The 22,804-nt window shown below is 41.0% G+C and overlaps 1 protein-coding gene across 1 annotated transcript; it reads left to right on the top strand.

Moving 5' to 3' along the window:
• Nucleotides 1-7,712: 7,712 nt before the first annotated feature.
• lclat1 (lysocardiolipin acyltransferase 1) lies at nt 7,713-22,673 on the top strand. The gene is made up of 6 exons (XM_086182324.1): nt 7,713-8,039; nt 13,774-13,941; nt 14,291-14,489; nt 15,261-15,407; nt 19,144-19,260; nt 20,493-22,673. The coding sequence occupies exons 2-6, from the start codon at nt 13,774-13,776 to the stop codon at nt 21,014-21,016; spliced, it is 1,155 nt and encodes a 384-aa protein (XP_086038450.1). The 5' UTR covers nt 7,713-8,039; the 3' UTR covers nt 21,017-22,673.
• The last annotated feature ends 131 nt before the right edge of the window (nt 22,674-22,804 follow it).

Here is a 22,804-nt window from a genome sequence, read left to right as displayed (position 1 = left end):
CCTTTACATTAACCGCCCTTTTTTTTTTTTTTTTTTTTTACACATTCCACCTGCAGTGGTTAGAGATGAGCAGTATTACTTCCTGCTATACAACTCTCACTGACAATAGCGATGCATAAATCGTGTGTGCATGTATGTAGAGTTGATTAATCAAAGCCTGAGCACATGTGTAAAAACAAAGGGAACACAAACTGGTTACTAAGATACTTTTTTTTCCCCATTAATTTGTCACCAGTCTGCACAGTAACGGGCCTCATGCTACACTTCCTGTTTTCAGCTTGCATAAACAGCCTAAAGCCATCTTCCCAAAAAAAAACCAAAAACCAACCTCTTATTATAACTTTCATTTTTACATCCTGGTATGAAATATTCCGATTATGAAAATGATGCCATCCAGCTACTCTGCACTAACATACCAGTCTACATGCACATGCAATTTAAAAGCCTGTGGAAGCAACTCCTCACGCTTTACCCATAAACACTCACCACAATGATACAAGTCTAATAAAATGTGGTTCAGTGGAAAAGCTCTAATGGGTAACTTGGGGCTTTACAGGAATAAACAGAAAGCTTTCTGATCATTGTTACAGTGGAAAATTCTCAGGTGTTTTGCTGCTATTTACTGTATAACTGACCTTCCAGGTTAAGTTTGATTGCCTAGTACCGGGAATAGTTTATCAGGTCTTTGAGGGCCAAGGGCCTGGTCACAGTGGACCTTACTCTTACTTCCTGGAAGGCAAACAATGAACTGACATTCTATTCTTCTCCTTCGTCGTGGAAAAAAAAGGAGAATAAAGAGTTATTAATACCCCCAGCTGTTAATAGTGATCAACAACCAAGTGTGTTCCTGGCTCAGGGAGTTGGTGGATACTGAATAGGCAGAAGGAAAAAAAACACCAAAAAAAAACAAGAATGCTCTTTGCCCCTCTCGTAATGACTGTTCCTTGATCTCAGTGGAAAATGTCATGAGATCGTGGAAAGAAGAAATCATGTGACGTAAGCCAAGAACCTTTCCAACTTTTCATCGTCTTTCAAATACTGCCGGAGAAAGGAATTGTGAAAAAAAGCAATATCCTTCACTTTTAATAAAGAAAGGTCCTGTGTTTCAGAGGCTAAAGGAGATGAAAGAAATCCCTGAAGCATCTTTCCATAGTATTTTGACTTTTTGAGCAGCTCTTATTTTCAGTGCTATGTCTTCTACTTCGTAGCTGATTAACTCTACAAGAACCTTTGCCATTAAAGAGTTTTTGACCATATCAAAACTTGCTTTTCCTCTTCAACCCTGGTTGGAAAAGAAATGTTAAGTGCCTGGGAACTGAGAGAAATATAAAAGAGGATGCATATGGTTTTATATCCACAGTCAAAATTATGTTTTTGGTTGTATTTCCTACCATATTCTGTTCAAGGTTTAAAGCTCATGTTAAATGACGATGGATTTTGTCCCCCATCACACTGAGATTACTTTGGGAAGGAAGTCAGTTATCATTATTATTATCATTATCATTATGAATATTATTTTTATTGCATTTTTAGGACGTAAATGCTCAAAAACGCATCAAAATAATATTCATAATGATAATGATAATAATAATGATAACTGACTTCCTTCCCAAAGTAATCTCAGTGTGATGGGGGACAAAATCCATAGTCATTTAACATGAGCTTTAAACCTTGAACAGAATATGGTAGGAAATACAACCAAAAACATAATTTTGACTGTGGATATAAAACCATATGCATCACACTGAGATTACTTTGGGAAGGAAGTCAGTTATCATTATTATTATCATTATCATTATGAATATTATTTTTATTGCATTTTTAGGACGTAAATGCTCAAAAACGCATCAAAATTTGCACACATAAAACACCTGGTGAAATGGGTTTTGCGCAAAATTCGAAAACTCAGATCCCGAAAATCAGGTATGTTTTTTTTTTAAATGGGCCGCGCCCATTTAACAGGTGCAATTTTTTTTCAATTTTGTGAAACGCTGAATGAACATTTGTCAAAAATTCCTCCGAGGTTTTAAGTCCAATCTTCACAAAGCTTTGCATGCACAATCCATGGACCCTCTGGAAAAACATTTTCTGTTTTATTTCATAATTCAATTTTGTTATAAATGAATTATGTCCTGTAAGTTGCAAGCCATAAATTGTACTACGTGCAGAACCAATCATCCTTTAGGTGGCATTTGAACTGCTGGACCAAGCTTTGTGATCTACAACCTAAAAAACAAAAACCTATCACAGGAAATGTTTCCTCCTTGTTGAATAACTTAAGGTTATTGGGAGGACTTTTTTCAGCATGATGTACCGGCCAAACTGGTGTGTGCAGCACAGGGAGGCACGAACCCAATCACTGCTGCTTGCAACTAAAAACTGTATTGTCTCCATCCATCCATTGTCTTCTGCTTATTCCTGTTAAGGGTCACGGGGGGGCTGGAGCCTATCCCAGCAGCCTTCAGGTGAGAGGCAGGGTTCACCCTGGACAGGTCACCAGTCCATCGCAGGGCCAACACATAGAGACAGACAACCATTCACACTCACAGTCACACCTACAGTCAATTTAGAATATCAATCAGCCTCGTCCCTTCTTGATGTCTTTGGACTGTGGGAGGAAGCTGGAGTACCAGAGAGAACCCACAAAGGAACAGGGAGAACATGGAGACTCCACACAGAAAGATCCTGTGCTGGAGCCGGGACTTGAACCTGGAACCTTCTTGCTGTGAGGCGACAGTGTTAACCACTGCACCACCGTGCTGCTCTGTATCATCTCTTGTACGAAAGTATTTTCTTTACGTAGTCAGTCTGTTCATTAGGCAACTTGCTCTTAAACAAAGGAGACAGCAGTCATTTTGCAAATGAACAGTGAGTACTTCAGCAAGAGTCACAACAATGACAGAGGAACGGAGTGTGTCTCGCACACCACTGTTGGCGTATGGCAGTATTTTTAATGTGTGTGAGAGCATGTGTGCCTGGCTATGTATTAAAACTGTTGTCAGAGTCCTCTGAGTGAAGTCACTGATAGATCTTCTAGCTCATTCTTGGAATTCTTTCCAATGGAAACAATCCCAACACTGATCCCAGTGTGTCAGCAGAGTCTGACCTGCCAACCCCTGAATTCTCCCCGACTCTCAGCTATAGTCCACATTAAAGTTGTTGCTCTACACATAAACTCGCAGCTGGATGAAACCCTTCATACACCCAAAACATTACCCCCCACCCCATCTAGTATGTCATGAGGAGAAAAATAATGCTTATCTGATGAACTGTTTTTCCACTCCTTGTCTCCCTCTTGCTTTTATTCTGCACTTAAGATGTTTTCTTGCTCTTTTGTTTCTTTGCTCACCCAGACTTTTAGCCCATTCTGTTGTTTCAGCAAGTTTCCCATACTTACATGACAGTAAAAAAGTACTTTGGATTCACTTGCTGCAAGTTATGTAATGTAAGTTAACATTTCATTATAAACAGAGGTTGTTCCTATAACCTTTCTATTTTAGTCGCGCAGCCTTACTGTAGGCCACCAAGGTTCGCTGTGTGTGTGCACGCGTAACCGTGTGTTTGTGCAAAGCTTGTCCTCGGAAGTTATATGTATAACTGTTATTATGAGTGCCATGTGTGTAAGGGAAAGATTCCTTTCCCATGGTTTCTCAAGTGTGAGAAGAAAGTAGAGCTCTCAGGACATGCAGCAAAAACTCTGCTAGTTATTTATAACCTGTCTGGAGACGGCCCACCAAGCGTAGACACATATCTGGCACTGTCAACAAGGGGAGAGCTAGAATAAGATACGCTGAGGTTCATACAACAAGGAGGGAGGATTAAAAGGTGAAGAAGTCACGGAACGAATAAGAAAGATGTTGAGGAGGCAGGGATATCACATAAAGAAAGGACAACTTCACCTGGATAAATCACAGGTTACAGACAGGTCGCCTCTCGCTGTGGCCAACTTAGATAAGACTTGGCGAGATAAGGTAAAATGCAACCGTTGCAAAAATGACATTCAGGAACTTTCTTAGTGTCACCTTACCCTCATAAATTACAGATAATTACCTTTATAGCAAATGTCATATCTAATGGAAAAAAGCGGGATGGCTCTATGAAGTCATTGAGGTAACGTGTTTTACTGTTACCTGTCCTTTCCATGACATTTCAAATCAATGTCGACAATCAAAAACAGATGACCAGAGGCTGGTGATTACTATTCAGAAAGCCTTGTCTACTACACAATTAATCACAGTCACACACCGGCCACATAAGAGCCCGACTGACACGGGATTTTTGAGGTCCATGTTCATGGAGTACCAAAATCCCTAAACCAAAAATTTGCTGTCACAATCTCTAAAATGCAGTTGTCTATCATTTATGACAAAGACCTGTGGAGGCAAGATGCATTACAGTTTAAACCTCATCATCGAAAATGATGGACATCAGTGCCCTGCATAGTAACACCACCTCACATATCTGGTACCAGGATAAGTAAGTAAAATATTTCTAAAATCCATATATCAGCCAATATTCTTTTGCATGAGAATACAGAAATAACGACAACCAAGTTAAATTTAGAGGAAGTCAAAGGGATGGAGATCCAGTCAAGATACCCTTTCTTGCATCATGGACAACCTATGTGTTTCAACTCAGTGTTGTTAGTCATTCCTTTGGCATTGTTCCCTGCTATATCAGGGGGGGGGGAAAAAAGATACCGTAACAGAGGCAGGCTACTCTACAGTTGAAAAATGAACTTGAAAACTGAAATGGAACTGTGAACAAACGAGGCATGAAAAAAATAATTCAGGGTTTACTCATTTTTTTGTTGAGGGTTCTATTTTGGTTTTATCATTATTCCTTTCCATGAGAACCAGGGATTTGAAACACACCAGCAGTGCTCCTGTTACTTCTCTCTTTCATAAAAAAAAAAACAACCAAAAACCCTTTATTACCAAAAAATGTCATCTGTGTACTGAATAGACCGTACCGGGAGTTGGAAATTCTAAATTGCCCCAAGCTTCTTTTTTCTAAATTATATTCAGTAAAAGTAAAAAAACATTTTTCATATTGAACAACATACACGCTGATACCAGTGTATGTGTGATAGCACAATATCAGCCAGTAATATCGACCGCAACTAATAAACGGTCCAGCTCTCCTCCTCCACCAGCTGCTCTCTGACTCTGCACCTATACGTCTTATCACCCTTGCACTGCACTCATTTCTGTGTGACAGGATAATGTGAGGTACATCTCCATTGTATCCTCTGGCTTTTAAAGCTTTGATCAATACAAGTCTGCTGGCATTTGCTATTGTAAGTACTCTAGTTGTGCGTATTAAGGTGCTAAGCCATACACGGCTGTTCTTCCATAGGCAGTTCTGGATATAAATAGACAGCTTATTGGCCCCGCCACCCTAATCCTTATTACCTGGAGACCAGCGAGAGAAAAGAGGTTGCAGATGGGGCCATAAATACACTGATATTAAGATGCAACAGTGGAAACGTCTCGGTATGTTCTGTTACAGGTGTGAGGCCAAGACAGTGCTTTCAATGTGAAGACGAAACAAAGCGAAAAGGAAAGAAGACTCAAGCTAACTCAACCATGTCCCTTCTTTGAACCACCAAAGAGGTCATTAAAGGAAAGAATGTTTAAAACAACAAACTCTTCTTTTTTTTTTTGCTCAACAAAGCCTCATTAAACTGCTATCAATAGACTTAATAGAAAATAAACCAAAAAACGGTGCACAATGTCCGAAAAAAGCCATTCTGTCCTTCCCACATCAGTTTACGTAAGAGGAACAGCATGTCTACCGTGAATTAATGTTGTTGGCCTGTGTGTATCTGTTCATTTGATCCCGACTTTGAGTACAGAAAGAAGTTGTATATAATTTGGCACAATTCCCATGTCTTTTTTTTTTATCAGTAAACATAACACAATGTACATGTTTTATGTTTTTCAGGGATGATAGTTGCCAGAGGGTTTCAGATGAAATGCACGGAGCGAATGTGATTAGGAGTACCTGATCAAATTGCTTTCGCTAAATTATCTCGGACAGGCGACATTAATCATGTGGATGTGCTTGTCTTTTTGGAGGTGAGTTGGCACCAAACTCAAAAAAATGAGAAAGTTTTCCGTTCCCCTCTGAAGTGATGCATTGACCTTTGAGAGGTTTATACTGATAAAGCTATACAGTTCCCTCAGTCTCTCAGATAGAGTGCATGCCATAGGGAGCAGGTCATGGAAAAGTCTTGAGTTTGACTAAGTGCTCTCTCTTTTACCCTGTCTGTCAGTCCGTCTCTGCCTCATTCACGACACACTCACAACCACGTACAAACACACAAAGGAGTACATGCTCAGATACACAGGCACATTGGCCATTCTGAGCACACACACACACACACACACACACACACACACGCATGTGCGCGCACACACACGCGCGCACACATCACTGAATGCTGAGGTAATTCGTAACAGTAGAACAGCATAACTGTGGGTAAAAGAAACAAATGACACATGCTAGGATTTACACTACTTTAAAAGGCTATGTCGGGGGGAACACACTCCGGAGGTATATCATCAATACTGCGCTTGAGATTTAAATGAGTTCAGATGCAATTGATGTGGGAGATCTTGAGGTGGAACACATCAAGGAGATTTAAACGTCTCAAACTCTGAAAATGGGAAACAAAAGAGGTTACAGAAATGGACTTACCTAACCAGTTGCAATTCAATTTGGTAATTATTTGTAGACATTTTGTTTCAGAACTTTCCATTATTAAAGAAATATGTGAAAGCTGCTGGATATTTATTTTACCTTGAAATACTTACTGTAAACCAGGGGCGAGAAGAACAGGTATAAAATGAGTTGCTCTTTGTAAACCCACTGACAACGAGACTGATGATGTTTTGAATAAGGACTTTTTATCCTTAACGGGTTATATTGAAATGAATGCCAATGAAGTGATGTTAGTGAACATTCTTGTCTCTAATTATTTAGTGAACACTAAATACACCATGTATGTTGCTTTGCTTCACGTGTGATGGTTTTTAGTTAGCAGTGTGACACCTGAGTGCGGGCCAGGGTGGGGAAATCACAAATTAAGACCACACATTCAATAAAGTTAGAGATCAAAGTAAGAATCTCCAAAATCAAAGTCCAAGCTCTTGGACCAAAATCAGAGATTTTTTGTGATGTCATCAAATCCCAATGAACTTCATGAACTTTAAAAAAAAAAAAAAAAAAACTTCCACCAACCTTGTCTTCTCTCCAACAGTGGACACCATGTGCAGACTGAAGACTGACCTTATGTCACTGATAGAATTTCACAATTTGGACTCAAATCAAAGTGCAATGAAATGCATTTGAAAAATGTTACTTTATACTTCAAAAACTTGATGTGCAGATAGTCTGACAACATGCATGATGTTGCTGTTTTACAATAAAATATACACAACCTGACATAATAATCAATTTTGTTTTATTGTATTGATTGTTCTTATTTGGTGTAGTGCTGTGTAATTTATAATCTATCCCTTTATAACACCTTCTGTACAAAGACCTGATGAGTCTAGATATTCTGAGTGCAGATTAAAATAAAACAAACACGTCAACGTGTGAAACATACACTGCATTCAGTCAAGAGAGCAAATGTTGCTCAACATGTTGTGTCTCGTCCCGTGTCGCCTCCTGGATGGATGTACTTTGCACAAATAGCACCACCTGTTGATGTTTGGTTGGAAGGACGGGTGAGAGGTGACAAGTTGAGAGGTCGTGTTAGCAACCAGGGCGGCTACATTAGCTGCAGTCATCCTATGTTTTTGGTTCAGCTAATTCATTGCAAAAGTCAAGTTTCTTGCAAAACCATCACAAGAAGCTTAGGGTCTGAGGACTGCCAGTTCCGCGGTGGTTTGTAAGCTATGCTAGGACGCTACCATTAACAAGCTGCTCGCGGGCGCGTTGCTATGTCGCTATCAAGTGGCTGGGTTCCTCGGAGCTAGCTTCATAGCTCACGTCAGTCGTAAACTTTTATTCCGGGGAAAACAAGAAAGGTGAGTTGCTTAACTCCTGACAATATACTGTTCTTACCCTACAGCAGTTACGCCGGTTTATAATGTTTTTTTGTTTGGTTTTTTTTTGGAAGGGGATTTGGCTTTCTAGGCTAGTATTCACGTTGTTTATGTTAGCCTGGTGTTTGAGTGGCAAATGAAGCTAAAGGTAAGATATTCTGCTGCTAAAGATTACGGTAGCCTTGTTGGCTCATACGTCCAAATAAACATTCAGCGTTAATCCGATTATAGACTGCGTATTTTGCAGTAGGGTGACAACGTCAAATAGAAACTTTGGGACCTCCTCAGTTTGACAATGTATGTAGTCTTTCGTGCATGTGTAACTGTTAGCTGGCGATGATTAGCATCACTAAAGTGGTGAAATATCAGTTTCCGTATTCATGTGTAGCGGTGGGCAGTAACTGAGTTAAAATACTTAAAAAAATGTACTTGACGAATATTTGTTTCTTCTTGATATTTTATAGAAAGTAAGCATCGTTATGCTTTTTCACATTGAATTCAAATTAGGTCACAAAGATAAGGACATGTAAAAATATAACCTATGTTTATAAATTACCTTTCAACAGGTTTTTTTTAAAACGAAAAAGTCAATGCCTCATAGAAATAAAAATTTTGATATGTGGAAATTATAATCTAATTGACTAAAATTTTGCTTTTTTCTTCATACTGTAATTTTTGTATTTCGTACTTGCTAAACTATGCATTAGAATGGCTATAATTTATGAAGTGTAGACATTCATTATTTCATTCAACTCTGTGAGTCAGACTAGAATTATTTGCAGTCAACATTCATAGAGGATTATTATTATTTCTTCTAATAATAATATTATTATTTAAAGAGCTTATATTTGATGCATTTTTTTACCCTCAGGTTAACTGTCAACTGTTTTTTTGTCTCTCCAGTTAAAATCCTCTATTTTGCATTCTTTGAACTGTCTTGGAATTATGCAAAATGTGTGTTTGTATATGTTTGCATCAAGAAGGTGTTTCCCAATGCTGGCTGATCAACAATGGAAACTACCCAGCACTAGTCAAGTAATTACTGTGGTAGTTTGGGTATATCTGCTCACTAAGCAGCTGTGCGACTTACTGTCAAATTTGTTTATAAAGCATGAGATACAACTGCAATTGTTTGCTCTCTACAAATTCAGACCTTCTGAAATTATAATTTCCAAAAACTAGTTGATGGCATAAGTTTCGCCCTTTCTGTGTGGAAATTGTGCACAATGTTCAGTCTGTGCAATGCTTCCTTCCTCCTCTTATTATGGTTCACTGCTTCACTGCTGACTCCCTGCTGGTTGCTATTTGATTTAAAACATTGAGCCTTCCTGTGATTTGAGAATTGCTCTGGGCCACATTATCATTTCGCTTAAATTTTGGTTTATTGTGCAGCCCTAAAACCTACTATGTGGCTGGACTGTGTGTGGTTGGTGTTTGACCACCCATTGACATGTTTTCAGTCCGTCTGTAATGTGACTAACTAGATGTAAAATGTTCGTCTTCAATTTTTTTTGTAGTGATCCTGATAATATTTGGGGTTAAAGCATACAATCCTTGTTAGGATTTGCAGTGTGTGATTTAAAAAACCCCAAAACAAAACAAAACTTCTGTACCATCTTATTCACTGAACCACTCAATTCAATTGCAACCTGCGAAATCACACCATGACTGCACTGAAAAACAGCTACATACAGGTGTTATGCTGATATGTGGTTCTCAGGCAATGGTGCTCAGACCTGCACGCACCTCAAAGCACTGAGTCACATAAGATAAAAGCAGCATGTCCATCAACAGCGAAAAGGTTAAGCAGTCCCAGGTTCATTTAGTCTTTCCAGGCCAATGGGTACTTTTTCTCGGAAGTGTTTGTAAACTATTAACAGGATATGAGTCTAGGATGCATCTGTAATGTTAGTGTCATGGAATGCTCAGAGACTCATCACTGATGCATTACCAAAGTGTCATTGTCTGACCGCTGGTGATGTAAGTATTGGTGTTCCATTTCCTAGGTAGAATTCAACCCTTGCCCCCTGTGGCTCTATTGGGAAGGGCCACTTTCAAGGGCACTCTAATACAAGGGACAGAGCCAAGGGAAGGGAATCAGGCTTTTGTTTAGCCTAGACATGCTTGACCTCTTAACTCCGCGTTGGTCTGTAGGGATGTCTGGTCTTGGCTTAAAGTAAGGAATGCAATGTGACTGCCAGAGAATTCAGACTTGGACTATGAAGAGTATACTGTCAATTGCTTGTGGTGTTGTGTTTTGGGGAAGTGCTTTCAGGTTCATTTCTATGGTGATTAAAATAATGTTTAACAAACTTAAATGGATGGGAATAAATCAAACTCTCAAGTGGTTGTAGCCTTGGAGTATGGAAACAAGGGTTTCCGTGGATGCGTAATATAAATAGTGTGAAGTCCCTGGCGTTCAAACCAGTCGGAAGAAAAACATGTTTGTTTAAAATGTTAATGTTCATAGTTCCATTCACTTCTCACATCTCCCACTTGTGGTGTGTGTCTGTGCACCTTTCACTGTACAAATAGGCTTGTTTGATTATTCAAGCACCCAAGGGTGTGTTGTGTATGTACTTGGGGACCTAGCCTAATTTTAGCTTGTGCTGAGCAAGCTTATTTCGCACCTCTCATGTCTCACTTTTTCCATTGTTAAAATTGGTAACCCTTAGGCCCTCATGGCCAGCATCATCATGCACACTAACACACCTTCAGCCACCTCACTCTATTAATATCAGTATTTTGATAGAGATTTGCTGTGTCATGGTGCTGCCGAGGGTGTCACCCAGGGCACGATGATGGGAGAGTGTTGTCTAGACCGGAGGCTTCTGCAGTCACAACAGTAATTGAGGTGGAAGGAAAAGGTGTGAACAGCAGATCATGTAAGAGAAGAAAACACCTGCTGGATGAAACCGCTTCCTGTGGCATCAGCCCGACTCATCAAATCAAGACCCTTTAAACCTTTATATCAGAGGACTTTCCTGTAAACAACTGGCCCAATGCTAAAGACTCGTGAACCTTACGATGACGGTGAAAGCTCTGAACACTCTGAACATTAACAAACAATATCAAGTTCTTATTCAAATGGTAGTCGTGTTGTCTGTACTTGCCAAGTGTTGAATCAATTCACATTTCCATTTGAATGTTTGGCACATCAAAGCATTAAATGTACTTGTTATGGCCAAAGGCAATTTGACATTGTAGCTCCGGAAAGAAATTAATTGGTTCCACGCTCGACACAAGTGCTACATTCACAACACATTCTCATTTTAAAATGGCTTTTTTGAAACTAAGAACTCTTTGTCTAAATTAGCAACGTAGTGCAGTTTCAGAAATAATCACTGTCCATACTAACATCACATGCCTGACAGGGATTATCACATGATCAGTCATACAGCCAGGACATGATGGTGTGATATAATGCATAATTTAAAGTGCATGACAATTGATGAACGACAAGATTGGCAACAACTGTGGTTAGTTAACCATCGCATGATGAATTATAACCATTCAGACATATACAGGCTTGTCATGTTTATTTTGCTCTGGAATCATGGAAGGACATGTTCCCAATCAGGAATGTGGTTGTTCTTCGTCATCTCTTCCAAAACTCCCTTTCTGCCTGTTGTAACGTCAGCAGTGAAAACTGAGTTTTAGAACCCCTTCAACCTGGAAGAAATGCATCTAACAGAAGACCTAGAAAAAGGGTGTTTTCGAAATGACACTCATATACGTGGCCTAGGTCCAGAGATGTAGATGACTCTGCTGGCATGTAAGTTAGTTTTGTTCAGTACACACTTGTGTTTTGAATTATTCTGGCTAATTACACCAGGTCTGAAGTTGGGTGGGGCCATCTTGAGAATTACAAGAGTTCACCACATAATTGTGTTATTCGAATTACGTCAAACACACTATCAGCGTCCCTGGCTATTTTATTGCAAAAAAGGTGTTGTGAAATCTACACAAATAGATAATTGCAGGTTAACCACGTAGTCAGTGCATTAATAAGACACAGCAGAGTGAATTGGCGACTGAGTGAGATGTCAGTCAAGAACACAGCGGAGGTCTAATCAGGCAGAATAAGTGAAAACATCTGTGTTAGGTAGGTAGGGATTGTCACGGACATGTTCTGCTAGTGTAACATTGGAAGCTGAAGTGGTCTCGCCTGATGTCATTGAAATTCCGAAGGGACTCCCATCGCATGTCCAGATGAGCCTGTTTAAACGTCAGATGTCACGGACAGTTGAAGGTCCCGTTACTTGGTCTCTCATTTCAGAAGGATCACAAGCTCTGTGCACTTTCTTCAGGAATCTAATGGCCATGTGGTATTTCAGCACTGTTGTATTAATGTTATTTAGTCTACTCTGCTTTCATTGTATTCATGTTCATCTTGAATCAAGGCTGGTTTCAAATCGGCCATGGCACAACATATGCTTGCATACAGTCTGGCAATAAATAAAAAGGGTCACATTTCTCAAATCACAGTTTTTGCTAAATTGCTCATGTTTTTCTCAAAGTACAACTGAAGTTCAGTTACGTTAACTCCAAATCACATTTTCTTAGCCTTCATACCGAGATTGCTAATGAGGATAGCTTCAGATTCCAAGTTTTAGGGGATGTTTTCTAAAGTAGGGATCGAGAGATGGGTGCGGCTACTGACTTTATATGCATATTGGAAATCGGAATAATTTCAATCCACGTACTGATGCATATTCCATTCCATTCCATAGATTGAACTGGACCGTGTGTCTTATTCTTATGCTCCACCATCACCTCATTCATACATAGAGTTCAAATAAATTGCTTTGGACTTTGAGATGTCACACTGAACTGTCAAAAACTGCATGTGAACCACAATATTTTGGTTTCAAAACGAAAAAAGGTTTTAGATAGTGTGTATCTATCTACACATGCACACCCTCAAAGAACTGCTGAATATTTCCTAGTGAATCTCAAATACTTCTGCTAATTGAAATGTACATCCCTGGACTACATCTCCAGACATGATATGACACTGGGAATCAGATTTCAAAAAACTATAATTATTAGATTTTTGGACGACTTATATCGTATGTTAATATGTTGTATATCATATGAACTGAACTATGGATTTCGTGAACCGTCCCACCCCTATGTGGAGTACATTATTTTTGACTTGTAATTGGAAGCATCGTGCGGTTTTTGACAGGCTTATGTTGCCATAAACATAATGTCAACTGTAAAAATAATGATGCTGTTCCACCAAATAGACTCTTGTATCAGTATCTGAAAATGTGTGTTGGAATCTGGGGGGGAAAAAAATGTGGATGGGAGTATCTCTGATATTTTCCACCACAGATGCAGATAGTCTTTAATTTGGAGAAGCATGCCTTTGTTTTTTCTACAACTGATTACAACTTGATCACAACCCTGCGACTGCACAGTTTGTCCATTCAGTGAATCTGAAGCCACAGCCTCACTAAATTTAGTGACCATGCACCCACAGTTTGTTACTCATAGTCAGAAAGGCTCCCCTATTTACATTCCATGCTAGGAATGTCTGCCCTGGATTTTCCACTGTTTGTGGGAAAATATGTTGGAAGAACAACTGAACTGCAGGCTCTGCTTGCACTTTGTTCTATATTGCAAAACGGAGTAAAGACCATATCACAGGAATGATTTCTTTTCTCTCCGAATGTTGCGTGCTGATCTGGTCACATTCATCTTTCCACAGATGGCTCTGTCGGTGCGGGGTCTATACTTTGTGGTGACCCTATTTTTGGGCAGTTTCTTTGGAAGTGTCTTCATGCTGGGTCCAGTTTTGCCCCTCATGCTGCTGTCACCTGCTTGGTACCGCTGGATCACCGATCGCATCGTTGCCACCTGGCTCACCCTGCCTGTGGTGTGTACACCAGCTTAGCCTATACTTAGCCTACTTCTGTGTGTGCCAGATGGTCTTAAGTTACCTGTCTTTCACACAGTCGCTATAATCTGTGTAATCTTATCCTTGTTTTCACCTCCCTATTTAATCAGATTGGAATTTTGTCAGACATAGTAAACTTCTGTCAGAAATTAACTCCTGTTTACGGTCACCACACAAATGTTGACGGCATCAGTGATTTATTTCTACTTCTCATCCTCTCTCTACATTTGTGTTTTTCCTGTCTCTCCTTTTCCACCTTTTTCTCCCTTCTCATCCATCCTCCTTTTGTATTTTTCATCCTCCCTCCATTCCTTGTTACTCTTCGTAGTCCTTGCTGGAGCTGGTATTCGGGGTGAAGGTGGTCATAACTGGTGACGCCTTTGTACCAGGGGAGCGCAGTGTCATCATCATGAACCACAGAACCCGTCTAGACTGGATGTTCCTCTGGTGCTGCCTGCTCAGGTACAGCTACCTTCGTCTGGAGAAGATCTGTCTCAAGGCTGCCCTCAAGGCTGTTCCTGGCTTTGGTGGGTAAACAAGAAGGGGTGCTCTGTCCTTTCCTGCACATGCTCGCACACTTTGCATCACAAAAAAAGTTGCCTCCATTCTATAGAGGAGCATTAAATTGAAGTCAGCTGAATCTAATTACACAGTCGGAGCCATGTGATGAAAATTCCAAGCGAGATAATTCATTGTTTGTATGGATTTACCGACTTTTGGCTGATACAGATCATTTCTGATGTCAATATAATCAGTGTAAAAAAAAAAAGTATATTTACATTGAAAAACAGTGTAGGGAAGAAGTAATTTTATCTTCCTCATTTAAAAAAAATAGAAAGCCCATTGATGTTTATTTACCACTTTATTTCCCCATCATGTGTTGTGAGAGAAGAGCAAAAATGGGCGGATGTAAATATCTGCCGGGTTCTGGCTGATAGCAGTATAAAGGTGATATTTTTCAGGTAGACTGATGATGCGATGATAATTATTGTTACTTGGGCCTTTTTAATAGTCCCAGAGACAGGGACATTCCAGTTGTTAAAGTGATAACAAAAAAGCATCACAACATAGGTTAAAATAATAAATGATGGTACTGTAGGAACATGCAATTTCAAGGTTTGTGGTTGAAGTGGTATGACACTGCAAGGGTAGTAACCAGAGACATTTTCCATGTAAGAAAATGATTCTTGGTCATGTCTGATCTCCAGAGGCAGTTTGTCAGAGAGCACAGTCACAGGGACAAGTTGTAACCGCAGTTTATCAGAATTGCAGTACTTTTATGTACCGGTACTTTCCAGGCTGGGCAATGCAGGTGGCTTGCTTCGTCTTCATTCAGCGTCGTTGGGAGGTGGACAAGAAACATCTGGAGAACATGCTGGACTACTTCTGTGACATCAGAGAGCCTCTGCAGCTGCTGCTGTTCCCCGAGGGCACAGACCTCACTGGTGAGAAGTTAAAGAATGCTGCACTTTGTCCATATTCTCAGAACCAACCGGTTTCCAGGGCTCAGTGTGACCCTCCACCTGTCTTGCCCCTTTACACTGACACAGTCATAGCAAATCTGGATACACACCCCACGCAGTCATTCCCGCTAGAATGCTCTGATCTTTCAACCCAAGCATCAAGTGACACCTGTGTCTAAAACCCCATCAGACCACAATTAAGCCTATCAAAGTCCCGAATAGCTTTGCAAGGGGAAGCTTCACTTCTATTTACATATTATGTCATCGGGTTCCAGTGACATTACATCATATTCAGCCTTTGGATTTTAGGACTTCTACTTGTGGTCTTCTGTGTTTGTGTGTGGTCAAGCAGGTTTCAGGGTTCCCTCAGATCCTTCAACGGTCTGATTTTAAGATTTCTAGAATTTATTGATGTAAAATGTCTTAAAAGGTAACAGATAAAACCAGCACCAGCACTCAGGTCAGGGAGAGCGTCAGGTGGAAGCACCGCCAGTTTATGCTCCTAAATAATAATACAATAACAATTGTTTCACGTAGACTCCAGTCAAGAAACAGGAGTCAGACACCAAAGTTCAACCTCTTTACCATCATTAGATGAGGGAAAATGACACCAAAGGAACAGCAGAATGTCAAAATGCTGCCGTTAACTGCTGCAAACCAGACACTTGCATTCAAATGTATTATTTTGTTACAGAAATAACAAGTTAGATATTTTTCTTAGTTTCCTGTAGAAGAGGGAGCAAATGCTTCGAATGTCTGGTCATATGCTGCACCGCAACTGGCTCAAATATTACAAATGAAAGAAATGTAGGCCTTCAACTTTTCGGAAGCTGTCAGAAACAAGTATCAAAGTAAATTCTTCCTTTTGAAAAAGAAATTTAAAAAAAAATTCTAATCCTGAAGGAAAAAAAGGTAGTTGCCTCTAGCAGCCCGTTGGCCTGATATTTGCCTCTGTTGCTCTTTTCATGTTATGTCTCTGCACCAAATCATTGGAGAGTAGTATTGATACGAGTACTGATACGTATATAAGTAACAGTACGCATCCCTAGCATAAATGTGCATTTGTTTTCTGCGGAAATGCTTTGAGTTTTCTCTGTTAAGGTTTTCAAAAGCATTTTATCAGAGCTTGCAAAGTTTGCTGCAACCCTGACATTTGTGTGTGTGTGTGCACATTTCTGTTTTTAAGCCTCTTAAACCTCGAGGCTTATTTTGATGCAAGAAACAAGGAGTTTCATGCAGTACCTCCTATGTCTGAATGGCCCTTTTCGCCCATCCTATAACATATTTTCTTGGAACATTCGTGCAGACCTTGATATGTAGGGTCAGGTTCAGAGTGCACCCAAGCTCCTCTTGAGATTTCATACAAACTCCTTTAATCTTCCAGAAATTGAATGGAAGATTGTACAACAATCACAAGTCTGGGCTTTAGTGCAGCCTGATCAACACAGGGCGGTCTGTCGTGCTGTTGTCAGCCTGAAAGGCTTCTATTCTTGTTACATAATAAGACTAATGAGTCATGATATGGTTTACATGTTCTTAAGAAATGTTTAGTTAAACTGTCATCTTCGCTGTCTTTATGTCCCCGTCTGCTTTTTAGTAATGTTTAACCATTTGTCACTAGTGGACTTGTTTCACGTAGTAGTCACATCCTGTAACCAATGTTTCGTGTGTTGTTACTAGGGCTGCTTGATGCGGAAGAAACCAAATCTCACCCCATTTTTAGCTTAATATATCAATATTGCGAATATGTTGCAAGGATGACTTTTGGTAATGAAACCCTCCGTGATTATTTGTTCTCTTTATTCATTATTCAGCTTAAAAGCTTCTTTTTAGGTGAGCATTTTGATGAGCCCTGAGAAATTGGGTTGCACGACATTGAAGTGTTATATACAGTGGGGCAAAGAAGTATTTGGCAGCCACCGATTCTGCAAGTTGTCCCACTTAAAAAGATGAGAGATGTCTGTAATGTTTTTCATTGGTACACTTCAACTGTGAGAGACAGAATGTGGAAAAAAGAAATCCAGGAAATCCCATTGAATGATTTTCAAAGCATTTATTTGTATAATGGTGCAGAAAATAAGAATTTAGCCCTCACAGACCTGTTACTTCTTCATTTAGAAGCTCCTCTGTCCTCCACTCGTTACCTGTATTAATGGCACATATTTGAACTTGTTATCTGTGTAAAAGACACCCTTAAACAGTCAGACTGTAACCTCTCCACCATGGCCGAGACCAAAGGGCTGTCTAAGGACACCAGGGACAAGATTGTACACCTGCACGAGACTGGGATGAGCCAATGTACAATAGGCCAGCAGCTTGGTGAGGAGAGATCAACTGTTGGAGCAGTTATTAGAAAATGGAATGAAGACAAGATCACTGACAGTCTCCCTCAACCCAGGGCTCCATGCAAGATCTCACCTCATGGGGTACAAATGATGTATGACGGTGAGGAAACAGCCCAGAACTACACGGGGGGAACTGGTTAATGACCTGAAGAGAGCTGGGACCACAGTAACAAAGGTTACTATGAGTAACACACTACCTCGTCACGGATTAAAATCCTGCAGCGCTCCAAAGGTCCCCCTGCTTAAACCAGCACACGCCAAGGCCCGTCTAAAGTTTACCAGGGACCATCTGGATGATCCAGAGGAGGTTTGGGAGAATTTCATGTGGTGAGCTGAGACCAAAATGGAATTCCTTGGTATAAACGCCACTCGCCGTGTTTGGAGGGGGAAGAATGCTGAGTTGCATCCCAAGAACACCATACCCACTGTGAAGCATGGGGGTGGAAATATCAGGCTTTGGGGCTGCTTTTCTGCAAAGGGGACAGGACGACGGATCCGTATTAAGGAAATGATGAATGGGGCCATGTATCGTGAGATTTTGGGCAAACACCTCCTTCCATCAGTGAGAGCATTGAGGATGAAACGTGGCTGGATCTTCCAGCATGACAATGAATCCGAACGCACCGCTCAGGCAACGAAGGAGTGGCTACGTAAAAAGCATTTCAAGGTTTTGGAGTTGCCTAGCCAGTCTCCGGACCTCAATCCAAGAGGAAATCTGTGGAGGGAGTTGAAAGTCCATGTTGCCCAGAGACAGCCCCAAAATATCACTGCTCTTGAGAAGATCTGCATGGAGGTATGGGCCAAAATACCAGCTACAGTGTGTGCAGACCTGGTGAAGACCTACAAGAAACGTTTGACCTGTCAATGCCAACCAGGGTTACATTACATAGTATTGAGGTGAACCTTTTCATATTGATCAATACTTATTTCCTGCACCATGATACAAATAAATTCTTTGAAAATCATACAATGTGATTTCCTTGATTTTTTTTTTTTTAAACATTATCGCTCAAAGTTGAAGTGTACCAATGATGAATATTACAGACCTCTCATCTTTTAAGTGGGACAACTTGCAGAATTGGTGGCTGCCAAATACTTTTTTGCCCCACTGAACACACACAGATTGTACTCTCATCTAAAATTGAAAGATATTTTTAATCTATATCAAGGGTTAAGGTGAACATTTTGAAGTAAGAGAAACAGCTTCCAGGTCCCCCCCAAAAAAATCAGTCATACAATGCGTGCAGTGTTGACAAACTTTGACTGTCCTCCAGTGTTTTCCTCTACTACATAAAGCATGATTTATGTATCAATACAAACATCTCTTGAGCTTGGAGCTGTCGGGTTTATTCTGTGTGCTTTTCCTCCTGCAGAAAACACGCGAGCGAGGAGTGACGCGTTTGCCGCCCAGAACAGCCTGCCAAACTTTGAGTATGTGTTGCATCCGCGCACCACCGGGTTCACTTTCATCGTGGACAGACTAAGAAAAGGTCAGAACCTAAACTGTTTGTGACTTCATCAGAAGTAAACATGGCCATGGCCCACCTGTAATACAAGTGTTGTTTTGGGTTATTTGCCAATGCCAGCGTGTTTTGTCCTCATCATCAGCTTTATCAAAAGAAGAAGAAGCAGGGAAAAGATGACACACTCCCATGATGACTATTGTTATTCCACTGATGCTGTTTGTGGAAGAGGGATCATACCTGTTATTCTTAAATACACAGACCTATGCGTCATCCCAGTGCCAGCCATTACACCACCCCTGAGATTCTTATGTTTCCCTATGAGCTAATTCTGGCAGCCCTCCAAAGGTCTTAAATACCACCTCTGGCCTTGCTGTCTCATCCTGCAGCCGCCCTGGATGCTGCTGAGCACGACACTAACTCCTCTAAGCAGGTGTTGGTAATCGGTGTGATGTCATCCGACTTAGCTAATTCTCCTCTCACTCTCTGCTGCACCGCTGACTGACATGCCGTGCATGTTGTCTTTGACCAGGTCCACCGTGCCCCTCACGGCTCTATTTTTGCTGTGGTATGACTGAGCCGTGCAGGAGCAGGTGCTGGCAGGTGTCATCCTGCCTGCTTGATATTTTCATTCAGAGCTCCCTCAGTTGAGTTCAGGGAAGTTTGAAAGGCACTAAGCCCTCGGATAGTTGGAGGTACAGATGATATGGATTTTGATGTATGTATTACAAGGTTACAGTAAGCTGCACGGATGTGGAGAAGAGATGGTATGATCCTCTCTGCCGTTTTGTCATGCTTCAGGGGGAAAGAAACCAAAGTCAAATGATCACAAATCCATAATGTAACAGCTTATAGCTTTGGTCCTCGTCCGTCGTTCGAGCTGCGCTCAACCAGTTATCATCCTGCTGAAGCCGATCATAATCATTGCAGGCAGTGCTAGTCCTAGAGTGCAGCGTTGGTGCCCTCGCAACATGACATCTGGGTTGAACCACGGACTCTTCTGGATCTTGTGCATATAATTCGTAGTCTTTGTAAATCTCTGCACCTGCCTTTCCAGTGAGGAGGTATCACACCAGTGCTGCATCTGTTCTTTGCCCACCTGAACTAATAACTTCAGTGGGAATGTTTATCATTACACCCCAAGATTAGAAACTTTTTATTACCTTTTTATGACGATAAGATGATACTTTATATTGTACAGGAAACAGGTGCTGTATCCAGAATTTGACTTGTTGATGATTAAAAGTGTCTCTTCCTAGGAGACAACCTGGATGCTGTCCATGACATCACAGTGGCGTACCCCAAGAACATCCCTCAAACAGAACGCCATCTCATGTTGGGGCTTTTCCCTCGTGAGATCCACTTCCATGTCTGCCGCTACCCAGTCGAGTCTCTGCCCTCCTCCTCCAACCTAGAGTCTTGGTGTCGAGATCGCTGGGCTGAGAAGGAGGCTCGTCTGCGGGACTTCTACTCTGGCCAGCCGCGAGCCTTCGACAGGGATGGCGTCGCACGAGTGCCGCCTTGTAAATCAGAGTTGCGGGTGGCTCTGATCAAAGCTGCCTCACTGCTGTACTGGAGCAGTTTTATTGCTCTGTGCTTCACTGGCCTGTGGCTGTGGGCTCCCTTTAGACTCTACTTCTTGGTCATGGTGGGGGTGTATCTGGCCCAGCAGAAGCTGGTTGGCGGCCTGGAGCTGCTGGAGTTGGCCTGCCATCGATACTGGAAATCAATGGCTGACAATCTGGGTGACAAGGAGAAGATGCTGGACAGGAAGATGCAGTGAGAATGGAGGACGAGTTCGACCGGGTAATGAGATGTCCTGGGTGGTTCAGTCCAGAGAGCTTGAGAGTCCCTCCCGGGGGACACCGTGCTCCACGCCTTTCAAAAGGGAAAATAAGTACACCTCCTGGTGGTATGCATGGCTTCAGGGGAGAGAGCTTCCGTTTGTGTCAAAGATGCTAGCAGGAAAAAAGGGGGAATGTTATGTACATTTATGTGTCCAGTTCAAAGAATTCATCCGACGGTCATGTTAACAGTCTCCCCGCCGTGTCTGTCCTTTTATGGTCACTGTTAGCTTGCTGTCGGTATATTTTATCTGTTCAGTTTGTTGTCGTTTATTATGATTGTTGGTTCAGAACTTCATCATAGACGTGTCATAAATTAATGCTGTTGGTAATTCTTGTTCCATTGCCATGTCTTAAACTGGTCTTATTATGTGTAATTTTTTTTTTAATGTATATCGGTGTCATAAATGATGGAGCAGAGCCATACGAAAAATCACCTGTACATATGAGGACTTGACAAATCGTACCAATACCCAATTAGCACCGCAGGTAGCTAGACAATGGAACGAACCATGTACCATTTGTAGTCTGAGAAAAGAAAACTGGTATTTATGTGTAAAATTTTCCACCTTTTCTGGGTAAAATCAAGCTTTTATACAAATGTGGGAATTATATTTCCCATTTAGTTTGTAGAGATGGTTACTGCTTGTTTGCTCAAGTAGCTTTATCACATCAAAGCCAAAGGGGAGTGAAGCAGATTTTCTGGTGTAAAATATCCAGAATGTCATCCATCTTGTTAGGAAAAAGAACCTTCACCTAACTATGACAAGGTTACTCTCTGCTACACTTGCAAATCATCAGGAGATGTCATGTGTGGATAACTGCAAAAGCAAATGAGCTTTGTGCCCTTTCTGGGAAAGAAGGGATGCCTTGTGGAGGCAGGATGTGGGTGGTGCTGGGGTGGAAGAATGTCCTGTTGGGACAACATTACCCCTCGATGTGCAGGGTGGCACAAAGGCAAAGACCAGACTTGGAGTGGAAATTGTCCCTGAAGTCAACTTAATCCAAAAAAGCCCTGTAATGCCCACCTCTCCCCGTGTCCCTCTCTAGAGGACTGGCATTGATGCGCCTGCTAAACTCAATTAGCAAATGACAGCTGAGCCACTTCAATTGTGCCAAAAAAGGACAGAAATTGAAACGAGTGGCGCTGCAAGCACACTCAGAGCCACTGACCCTCCTGACTCTCGCTCTCAATATCATTTCATTTTGTCTTCTGTTATAGGAACAATCTACAGCAGCAACTGTAACACTGCAGTCTAGGATTACTGGTGCAGTGTCGGCAAAATTCAAACCACACTATAAAACACTGAAAGAAGCTCCTGGTTGTTACTTCTAAAGGTGCTGTTTTCCAATTCAATCAACACGTAGTAGTGTACAAGTACATACACTTGTCTTCATCCCATTGAAACCTGAACCAGCTTGAATCTTACCTGTATAACCCTCTCGTGCTGTTTATTTTTTGTTGTTTTCGTAGCTCATTTTTATCACTTGCTGATGCTGGACCTCTTTTAAAAAAAAAAATCTAAAAAATCACTGTCCTCAGGTAAATGCAGTGAACACTGTTATGAGTCAGCTTATGAACTCTATCCAAATAAATATATCATTTCATTCAAGTCTCAAGTTGTGCTTCTTTCTCATAGTTTGACTTTTGAAGCTGCATTGAACTAATTCTGTTTTTAAAAAAAACACCGATGCTTGACTCACCAGATTAATAAGCTTCATCAGCT

The sequence above is a fragment of the Aulostomus chinensis genome, chromosome 17, assembly GCF_037954235.1.
Source record: "Aulostomus chinensis isolate RoL2024-O1b breed Wild chromosome 17, RoL_Achi_v1.0, whole genome shotgun sequence".
NCBI lineage: Eukaryota > Metazoa > Chordata > Actinopteri > Syngnathiformes > Aulostomidae > Aulostomus > Aulostomus chinensis.
This window is presented reverse-complemented; position numbering and strand designations above follow the sequence as displayed.